This window comes from Nipponia nippon, unplaced genomic scaffold, assembly GCF_047370975.1.
Source record: "Nipponia nippon isolate SJK-2023a ecotype South Korea unplaced genomic scaffold, ASM4737097v1 scaffold_7, whole genome shotgun sequence".
Classification (NCBI taxonomy): domain Eukaryota; kingdom Metazoa; phylum Chordata; class Aves; order Pelecaniformes; family Threskiornithidae; genus Nipponia; species Nipponia nippon.
The window spans coordinates 32,596,108-32,607,088 of NW_028262391.1; the positions used below are offsets into that span (position 1 = coordinate 32,596,108).

The window sequence follows — 10,981 nt, forward strand, 5'->3', positions numbered from 1 at the left end:
TTCCACATATTTAGTATTTGTTGTATGAGGAATCACCTCCTTTTGTTTCGAAATTCACACTCAATTAACTTTTTTTGATGCCTCCCAGTTGGCATAATAGAAAAGACAGTGAACAGGAGATTCCCATCTATGCTGCCCATCTCATTCAAGATTTCATAGACCTCTGTTTATTTCCCTTCTGTCATCTCTTTCCCAGCCCACTCAGTCATTCCTCGCTTGGAAATTGTTCCAAGCTTTGATCAGCCTCTTGCTGCTCTTTCACCAGGCCTTCTCCAGTCATATGATACCCTCTGGAGATAGGGAGCCTAGAACAACAACCACTATCTGGCAAACCAAGAATTTAGTGTTGCATAATGATTGTGTTTTCTGCTCCTTTCCTAATAATTCCTAACTTGTCTTCTGCTTTGACTGCTACTGAGCTGATATCTTCACAGAACTAAAACAACCCCAAGGTCAGTTCAAAGCCCATCATTTTGTATGGTGAAAATAAGACCATCCCCGCACAGCCTCATGCACTTGCGTCACTTCACATTTATCCTCATTGAATTTCCTTGCCACTTCATTGCCCAGTCACGCTGGAAAGGTCCTTCGGCAATTCTTCACAGTCTGACATTTGAGAGTGTTAATAAAGGGATAAGCTATCTACTTTGTTTTTCTTGCCCAGAAGTTACCTCTACATAGCACTCCAGATAAAAGCCCTCAAGATTCAGCACTAATAACACTCCTCAGCTTTACACACAAGCAGTAAAATAATAAGATTTCACATTACCTAAGAAGTTACAAACAGAAAGTCTTTCTGACCTGCGCCTTTTCTTCCCTCTCTCATGCATTAGAATTCCAGAGTCAGAGCCTGTAGGTACAGATGTTTTTTTTTCTTATTGATAAAAAGAGGGATCCATGTTAGATTTGTTCGCTTATCCAGCCCAACATTTAAGCAACTGTACAGGCTATTTTAAAACCAAAAGGTGTTCCAACGAAAGAGATCAAAGCAGTAATGCAAGAGCTCAAGCCACAGCAACTGCAGCCCTAGAAAAGGATCAAATATTGGCTGAGTAAGCTCGGACTCTGCTCAACCGTTTGGTATGTTTGAACTGATAAAAGCGTAATACTGGAACATAGTATGCAGTTTCCTCCAAAATTTGGGCAATTTGTGGGTGCCAGCAAGCAGTGCCTTTTCATTTCAGCAGTACCTAGAAAACCAAAAAGGAAGTGGGTGCAGAGCTCGAGCAACTCATTAGTGAAGCTAAGATCTTCAAGCAAGTCTGTAGGCATCTATAGCTCTAAAAACCTTTAGCATGTGCCACCACAAAACTGCACCCCATCCTTGCTCCACTCCCTGGAGTTTAAACTTTTATGATAGCAATACAGTATCTCACAGAAATGAAAGTAAAATGAATCAGTTTAACCTGGGAAGCAGCTGGAAGAACATACTACCACTGCAGAAAGAAATCAGTGAAAATCCATCCATGCCTAGAGTCACAGACAGAGGCATGTGCATTCACAAGGGATGCAAAGAGCTCTGACACAAGGGAAAACTGGATCCCTGAAAAAAAGGCAAATTTGAAGATGAGAGGGCACACACAAACTTACCAGGCATAAAAGAGGGGGGGGAAAAAAAAAAAAGAAAGCAACGCATAGACCATGCTATGTTCTTCCCTACAGAAAGAGCCCTCCATGTAAAAGTACATAGAGAATATAAAAATAGAATCAAATAAAATGGGAAGAGAAAGACAGAACATTTGGAATATAATAAACCACCACTGTCAATGGTGGGATGAAGTCAGGGAAGCAACAATACCAAGTTCTGTCCACAAAGCAACTGCCACTGATGGAAATGCACTTGGCAGTCACCACTGAAGAGAGCTGCAGAAACAAAATACCACAGCTACATGGCAGGTCAACAGTGTTGATCTACAGCGACACAAGAGGAGCAGCATGTGGCACTGACAGTCAAAAATCAAATTAAATGGAAGAGCAGCGTTGGAAAGTTTATGTAGTACCTTGCTGCACTACAGGACATTCATATACACTGAGGGTTAGCGGGTGTTTTTAAACACTACACAGATATCAATGTAGTCCTTGCTAAAGGGGTTTTACGCAAATTACTGACAAATGAAGAGAAGAATGAATTTGAGAGAACGTTCATCTTTCCCACACCTTTCAGGTAAAGGCAGACACACGCTAGCTGGTCAACAACAGCCTGCATTGTTGCTAACTCTGCCTTCTGCTGAAGCCACATTGCTGTGGGAATCTTTCCTCCTTAACATACCAAAATGATCCCAGTCTTCTTGAAGGTTCTGAATCTCCAGCTGGTTCCGTCCCTCCGTGAAGAGAGGTTTGGGGTTTTTCTCAAAGCCTCCTGAGAGGATGCCACCTTGCCAGTTGCGTATGTAGATCCTGCCATCTGGGTCTACAATAGCTGCAGAGGAAAGAAAAGAGGTGGGAAGGGAATTGAGAGAAGGGATAGCTATCTCAGGCCGTTGTTCCACAAACGCCAACGATGGGGTCTGGTGACAGGCTGGGCCAAGCTAGCGGCCCCCTGACCTGAGAAGAGACAGTCTCGGTCCCCCAGCCCCACACTTTCACACCATTCTGGTTCTCACGTGACGCCTTGGCGGGCCAGTTTAGATTACTAAGCCAGCATTAACTCCCACCACAACCACGCACGTTAACTTTTGGGCAGCACAGTCAACTGAATTGAACCTGAAGAGCACCCAAGCCAAGAGCAGCGCAGTGTTACCAGGAGTGGGAGGACACAAGAGGGAGTCTGATCCCTTCTGGCACCAATAAGCTATTATACTGGCTTAGTTCCACTGGAACTGCACCCAAGACCAGAGCTTCCGCCAAGAGATGTTCTGCCCTCCCCCTCTTTCTCTTCCTATATTAAGAACAGTTAATTTTAATGGGGATGCACCACTGATTCAGTTTGTTGCAGGCCACCAGCACAAAGAAGGTGGGCAGCACTGGGGTGAGGACAAGCAGTCAGGTCTGGATTGCTTCTTCCAGTGGTAGTGTCAACTTGAAGCATTTATGATACTCCACCTGACATGTTCCATGGCAATTCTTCCCATGTACAGAAAAGCTGTGAATATATATACACACTCGCGTGCACACACACACACACACACCCCGACACACAAACTGAGTCAAGTAAAAGCAAAGCACTCAGGGACTCCGGATTCCCTGGAGAGTACAGACATTACTCACTAGGAGCAGCAACTCTTGGTAAAGACTAAGAGTAAATAAGCAAAGCTTTCTACTTCCCAACCACAGTTTTCAAACACAAGGGCTTTTCTTTAAGAGATCCAAAAGCCAGAACATGGGGGAGGAGCAATTACCTCAAGTGCTTTGGTTGCCCCTACAGCTCATAGACATGTAAATGCCATTGTAAAGCCTTAGCTTCAGTTGGAGGAAAGGAATAGATGGGCCATTTGGGGACAGCAGCCTGCAAGGAAAACATAGTGCCGAGGCTAGCACCCTCTCCAGCTCACAAATGCAACAAAATCCAAGTCTCAGACACACCTACTAGTCAAGCTAGAGTCAACATCATTCTCCTGCTATGACCGACTCTGAAAATCAATTTCTGCAGCGAAAGCTTTCCCGAGAGTAAGAAAAGAGATTCTACCACTGAAAGAGGATATTCAGAGCAATTCAGCTAGAAGGTACTTCACGATCCCAAATAAGCTGAGAACTGATAGCCCTTAGTTGGCCTTTATGTCATAAACTATGCATCGCCTTGGAATAGCAGATATAATTCACCAAGAAAAGTGAGATAAAGCTGAAAAATCCTTACTTGGTAAGTTGCTTGCCAGAGGTTCCTTCAAAGGATGTGTCAGGAGGTAGAAGTGTTCGCAGGCATGGAGTGGGATATTGACTGGCTCCTCCCCAGAGTGGCCCAACTCATAGGCCCACTGAAATAAAAAAGTGCATGTTAGAATGCAAAAGAAGAAAACTAACTCCAAGGGAAAAAAAAGGGCAGGACAAAAGCACAGGTCCTCTCTGTGGGTTTGCTTCATAAAAGGCCAAATAAGATTTGGTTCAGTCCCCTAAATCTTAAACAGACACACATTTTTTTCTCTTTGCTTAGAATTTGAACTGTTTAGGACAAAGACTGTTTTTCTGTTCCTCACATAAGATTTAGAAAAGTGGGGCCTTGATTCAAGACTAAGAAGAATCAACTTGCAATACAAAAGCTTATTTTGCTTTTGGACACCAAAGTCAACACGAGGCTTAGCCTCTAGAAGCAGAACAGTCAGGATTTAGGTGCCTGTACTGCTAAGACTCCATACTAACAAGACAGCCAGCTGCAAGTTGAGAAACAGCAATTGTCAGATGTATTTTCAGACTGGAGAAGACATGACACTAAGAAAAACAACCAAAAAAGGAACTTTCAGTGTGTGTGTGAGAGAGGGAGAGAAGGGTAGAGAGAGACTTAACGGCCTCACTAAGAGCCAAAGCAAAATTCTTCCTGTCAGAAGGGTGCACCCCCCAGGACAGAGATCATGTGCAGAGCTGTACCAACAAGCTGCAGGGTGCTCCTCAGCAGGTTAACATCCAGTCTTTGGTGCCAAGCAAACAGCAAGCACTGCTTTCCTCCTTCACACCCCTGGTGGTCTGAGAAGCTGAATAACATGACTTTGATCTACTCCAGTAAACTAAGCCAAAGCACAAACAGTAAAAAAAAAAAAAAAAGGGCAACCCGCCCCCCCCCCGGAAAACAGAAAAAAAACCTGAGGGAAGTGCACATGTTCTTAACCAAAGGAAAAAAGAAGGAAAAAAATTTAATAATTCAACCTGGCCAGCACAGTTGACAAAGTACTGGCATTGAATCTGTCCTCTGTCGGTCTCGACTCCAGTCACACGACCCTTCTGGACTGAGACATGACTGACACTTGTCCGTTCATGAATCTGGACACCTGAAGAGGACGTAAGAAAGTCAGTATACCACAAACTTTCTTTCTAATGTGTCAGGCTGCTAACATTAAACCCTTAAACTCAAACTAAATGCTTATTTTCTCTTTAAGACAAAATTTCTATTCTTGACCCAGTAATTTTTAAGTGAAACCCTGTTATTTCTAAAATGTCCTGCATACAATTTGTGCATAATTTAAAGGCTGAGACTGTGAAGAGTTACAGTACTTTTTCCCATGTGACAATCTGGGTGATAAATAGACCCTAGTATCAACAACATGAAAAAAAAAGAGTCTCAGCTATGGATTTCTTTCCATTACAATTCCTTTATGCAACAAAGTCTGTAGTTTCAGATGGCAAGACTGGTTCTTTTATGGGAAATCCGTCATTTTGTGAAAAAATCAATTAATAGTATGCAAAAAAAGCTGGACTAAAAGAAACTAAGAGAGGTATCTTCCCAAGTAGCTTCTTCCAATCTGAGGGACTTTTATCCTTAATGAGCTTCATCTCTGTTATCGTATCTAACCTTTCTCCCACGTTTAGACCACTCCAAATTTGCCAAAGTGCTGGGCAAACAGCATTTATTACTGCACTTCCAAACCCATTTCCAAAGCATATGGGCCCAATGAAATATTCCACAAGGACTGAATCACACCTTTTCATTTGTAGGCAATTAAAACTCTTTAGATACGTAATTTTGAGTCAGGTCCTACGAAGGATTGTTTTTATGATAAAAGAGTGTGTGCTTATTCAGAGAAATATATTATCAGTAAGGACAACAAACTGGTGCTTGAACTATCACAGCAGATCCGTAAAGACTCAGTATGTTAAAAAAAATTCAGCCTGTTTTTTGAGGAAAAGTAGATATTAAAGAATCCGAACCTTATAGAAATAACCCAAGTTTTGGTCTTCAGTGCTCAGTTAGAATACCAAAAGAGATGCAGAACATAATTTTCTTTTTTGGAAAGAAGGTAACTATCATGCAGGAGAGCACTCTATAGATAAAAAAACCTCATACCATTCCGTGAGGCAGCGGTTGCCAGAGCCAGACTCACATTGGCGGATGACACGAGTGCATCTTCTGGCACATACATGGCCCCCACAAGGTCATGGATGTTGATCAGTGGGTGGAGCTGTGCCACTTGCTTCGGGGTGATAATTTCACAAGGTATCCCCATTACACTGCCACAGAACATAAGAAAAATGCCATCACTCGTCTTGCAGGAGAGCTGGTGCAAACTTAGGATCAGTTGTATTTCCTGCTTATACGTACTTCAGTGATGAAGCAATGCGTTTCAGGGAGATTAGTCGATCCTGAGTCTGAGCCAGTGAAACAGAGCCTGTCTTCACGTACCCTATGACAACGACCAAAGTCAAGTCAGATTTGGACAGGATCTTGAATTCCTTTTAATCTCAGACCCATTGCTTTAATATAATTGCAGACCTGTTCCTTCCACTACTCAGGACCCTGGAAATCCCAGATCCCCAAATAACTTTAAACACTTAACAGCTAGTAATTAAAAACTGCATTAGTCAACGCAATCTGACTTGCATTCTAACTCTTTCTACTACATTTACTCAAGTTTATAAAAATATTCCACTTCACAAATGGTACCTATTAAAAGAGAGAGAGGTTACTGGCAAAAAAGTGATTTAATAGCTACTCAGAAGAATAAAACCTCAACAACTAAATGCAGATATTTTGTGACTCTGCTACCTGCAATAGATCAATACTAATCTTAATTACAAGCACAGTTATTAACCTCTGCTGAGTCTGATATACATCACAAGTCCTTGTCAGCAGAAAACTTTCAGTGACCAAGTTCTTTCCATCAGGTACATGACTGAGCATTTTGGAGGGAGGGAGAGAATTTCAACACCAGGTTTTCTTGTTATTTCCAGGGTGAGACTAGAGTAAGATATCTTGCTTTGCCTATGCTTTAGTGCTTCTGTTAATCTTCTCTTTTTGAGAAGTGAATCGGTGCAGAAAATGGGCCATTTGCTCCAGTCAGTACAATATACTTTTTAGTGTCCTTGTGAAAATTCACCTATGTTTGCCCAAATTACAGACAACGTAAAAAACGATCACAGTTTGCAGGTAGTCTGCCTTCAGTTTGCCCATCTGACACCCTTCTTCCCACTCTTCTGGTTACATTACTAACATTCCTTTGCATCTGATGCAGTCCAAATGTACCATTTTTGAACAGGAACCATCAACTCTTAAGACACTGTAAAATTACATTCAAGTTTCAGTGTCATTACTTTGATTCAGTTTCCCACAGATTACCCAATGATTACATTTTTAGTACCTGTTTTTACTCCCGTCTCTTGTTCCAGCTGCTGGTAGAGCTTGTTTGAATAGTCTGCCATCTTCAGCTCTATGGACACGTGCCTGGCTGTGCTCACGATGCCAGCACAGAAGCGAGTGGTACCAGCGGCCAACCTGCAGGAGAAGTTGCAAAGAAGGCCGCATCTAGCTGACAGGTGGAGAGGCAAGCGGCCCCCGTCCAGCTGCTCCAGCAGTTCTGCTGACAGCACAAACCAGACAGCAACCTCTCCCCCAGACACAGCAGACCAAAAGCTGTAAGTTGGATGATGCAGGGATAATGCAACCTCTAGAATGCTTCTCCTTTAGCTCAGTTTTGAAAACGCATTGTATTCCAAAACCACTTCTCTTTAATTAGTCCTGAACACTGAAATTTTTCAAAGAAAGCACTTCAAAAAAAAATTACCTTATGCTTAAGTCGACCTGCCTACCTGATTCTTTCTTTCTCCAAAGCAAGATTTCCCTCAAATGAAAATTAACTTGGATTTGAGTCTTGCATCTTTGCAGTTCACAGTAAGAACAAGTCCCTCTTACTGTGCAGCAACTGCCATAGATAGGTACACGTATTTCTTGTTCCTTTTTAAACCGCCCTTAAACCACTGTCCATCTAGCCATTTGGTGAAGGGCTGCTGTAGAGACAGAAACCTATTAAAAACTCCCTGCGGCATAGACAGGTGAAGACAAGACAATTAGATTTCAGCATCTCTCTCACAGCCTGCTTCCACAATACTTCTAAGTCATCTCTCCCACTGCTAAAGCAATCCTGCATTTTTCCACTTGCCTATGCCAGCCTTTGACAAGACTGCTTTTGGCCTAGCGTGTCCATATTCTCTCAGAAATTCAACCTAAGAATCAGTTGAGTAAAGTATTCTTTTTGCTACACCTCTGCGCAATCACAACCGAAACAGCTGAAGCACGATCTCACCATGCTGTGCTTCACATTAGATGTTTCTGCTAATGCAATGTTCTTCTTTTTCCTTGAGCACACACACGGACTGAGCTTGTACAGCACCTACCTCAGTGAAGATCTGTAGCGGAGTATTCATACCCCACTCCAGGCTAGTACAGATTACGTTTCCTGAACAAATGAAGCCTAGCAGCTCACCTCCCTCGGAAGGCCACCACTCACAAGGTCTCAGATGAGACTACCCAATTTCCTCTCTTTGCGACTATAAAGAACTTGACGCTACCTGCTTCCCAGCCATGCAAAGTCAAGGAGTCACAGCTAACTATTCTCGAAGGCAGCATCAAGTGGGAAGCTCTAAGCTAGATGGTAAATATTCTCAGTCCAGCACCTATTTAGTGTTAGAAGCTGCTGCGATAAACACCTCTTCAAACCCCCAAAGTCTTAGCACTGTCTCATGCCCAAGGTCCCCGAATTGCTCAACGAAAACACCACGAATCCACCTCCGAAACAGAAATCTAAACAGGTAAGGGCCGCACAGCCCATCTTCAACAGGATCTACGCACTCTGCCACGGACAGCAGATCCAACTCACCGAGGAGCGCACAAAGACTTGTATTCAGCCAAACAGTAACGGCCTTGGCCTTTTTACAGATAGGCGCTAAATCCTGCAACAGACAAACTAGGTAATCCGAGCCTTTAACCAGCTTACAGGGTGATGTTTTAGTGATGTCTGCTTATAACCTCCGCATCTCCTGCAATCTCTTTTGAGCTTTGCTAGTGGTGTAATACTTCATATGCATATCACATCCTACTTCTAGAGATGGTCAATAGGGACTGGATGACTTAACACAGATTTTTAGTTCTCTTAAAATGGTCCATCTTTGCCAGCTGCATTATGTTTTACACGATTACCTGTGATTACACCAGAGCAGATGTATATCTCCCGAAAGAACTGTGGTCCGTGGAAAACCCACGCCAGGGCAGAGTTCTCCTGACAGGAACTGCAGCCCGTGGAAAACCCATGCCGGAGCCCAGTACTGATCATCCCCCCACCACTCACCCCCTGCGCTTCTTGGGGCAGAGCGGGGGTACAGGAGTACAGGAGGAAAGTCGAGCATGGGAAAGGAAAGGTGGTATTTTAATGTTTGGTTTTTGTTTCTCACTACCTGAATCTATTCTAACTGGCATGAAATAAAGTAATTCTTTAATTATTTTAATTAACTCTCCCTAAGGCAAGCCTGTTTTGCCCACGGCAGTAACTGGTAAGCAATCTCCATGTCTTTATCTTGATCTTTCTCAGCCTACTATCTCCCTGTCTTGCTGAGGAGGGAAAGCGAGTGCCTGTGTGGGACTTTGGCCCTTAACCAAGGCTAACCCATCGCAATCACACAAGGAATATCCTTCACCTCGCAGGTCTGCCCTGTGCTTGGAAAGAAGTCCTAAGTGTTGTTACTAATGTTCAGTATAAGCTCATTCCATGGGTCCAAGTCCAGGTGAAGAGGTAGAAATAACACATTACAGCAGATGCTGCTACACAGATAAGTCCTGTTTCTTTGGTTTTGTTACCAGAAATCCTTACCTGCCCTGCTCAAGTAAGACTATATCCTTCCAACCCATCTTGGAAAGGTGATACGCCACGGAGGTGCCCATGATTCCACCACCACAGATGACAACCTGCGCCTGTGCTGGCAAGGCAACCGGGTGAGGCTCTGCTGTACTTGAGGTACTTCGCCGGGAGCAGGTCATCCTTCTCCATTTTGGGTTAGCTGCCCGCCACCGGACATCTGACAGTAATCGGAGAAACATCCCGGCAGCTATTTGTCAGTTTTCTTTAAAGCACCACCTAGATGTATTCAGACGTTAACTCAGTACCACTCCTTCTAGGAAGGAAAAGACGAGAATCATGTTACCACTTATCTTACTATATACAAGGCTGGCAGCGGCAAACATCCCATGGTGCGCCGGGTATAAGTGGACATGGGAAAGCTGATGAGTAAACAAACAGGAGAGCAGTGATTCAGTCCTGAAACAACAGTCTCGCTATTAAGATTTAAATTTAGATCGTACAATGGGTACAGAGCATTACATCTTCGTTTTTGCCGGCAGCGTAACCTGACGACAAGCAAAGAACCAGACGAAAGCTGGAAAAGAACGGCGAGAACGCTCTCGCACCAACAGCAGGTGGACTAGAGAAAGCCGGCAGGCACAGAACGTGCTCTGAAATCTTTCATAAAGGCGAAGGTTAATAGGGCGCAAAGAAGCTTGATCATCAACGTTGTCAGGCCTTCACCTGAGGAAGGAAACAAAGTCTGTGATGAGAGTAACCAGCACAAGGAACTAGAGACAGGCTCTCCGAGAAGGTCAGTGTTACCGCTACGGGACGCCCGGCTGCGGCAGCGCCATACCGCAGCTCAGCCCGCTGGCCCAGGAGGGAATTCAGTGCCCAGGTTACTGCTGTGGGCTTGTGGCTTCCCTTGGCCGCGGTCTGCCACACGCCGCAGGTCCGCATCGAGAAGGCGGCACGGCCGAACCTGACGGGAAGGGTGTCGGGGCGGGCTGGCAGGGGAGCCGCCGCCGTGGCCTGCTCGCCTCCCCCGGAGCCCCCGAGCCCGGGGAGCGGGGCAGGCCCGCGGCCGAGCGCTGGGGGCCGCTGGGAGGGGAGGTGAGGGCAGGGAGCGGGCCGGGGGAGCGGGCCGGGGCGGCGGGGCCGGCGGGGCGGCGGCGGCTCACCTGGGGCAGGGGGAGGCCTGACTGACCTTCCGCGCTTTACGGCCGCCAGCCGCGGCGCGACAGCCGCCCCTGCGCGCTGCGTCACCCGCCCCGTCGGCCAATCCCCAG

General features: G+C 45.0%; 1 protein-coding gene across 4 annotated transcripts in view; it reads right to left on the minus strand.

The window, feature by feature from the left end:
* PDPR (pyruvate dehydrogenase phosphatase regulatory subunit) overlaps positions 1 to 10,932 on the minus strand; it is a 28,460-nt gene extending 17,528 nt beyond the window's left edge. The window contains exons 1-8 of one of the 4 annotated variants that reach the window (XM_087739030.1): positions 10,874 to 10,932; positions 9,723 to 10,020; positions 7,221 to 7,354; positions 6,185 to 6,266; positions 5,930 to 6,093; positions 4,795 to 4,916; positions 3,794 to 3,911; positions 2,270 to 2,419 (exon numbers count right to left, since the gene is read on the minus strand). In XM_087739030.1, the coding sequence (XP_087595156.1) occupies positions 2,270 to 2,419; positions 3,794 to 3,911; positions 4,795 to 4,916; positions 5,930 to 6,093; positions 6,185 to 6,266; positions 7,221 to 7,354; positions 9,723 to 9,949 (997 nt within the window). In that variant the 5' untranslated portion in view covers positions 9,950 to 10,020; positions 10,874 to 10,932. Of the gene's footprint in view, positions 1 to 2,269; positions 2,420 to 3,793; positions 3,912 to 4,794; positions 4,917 to 5,929; positions 6,094 to 6,184; positions 6,267 to 7,220; positions 7,355 to 9,722; positions 10,024 to 10,514; positions 10,836 to 10,873 lie in introns of those variants that run through there. The other 3 variants (XM_087739029.1, XM_087739033.1, XM_087739031.1) reach the window with 3 other exon arrangements.
* Positions 10,933 to 10,981: the final 49 nt, after the last annotated feature.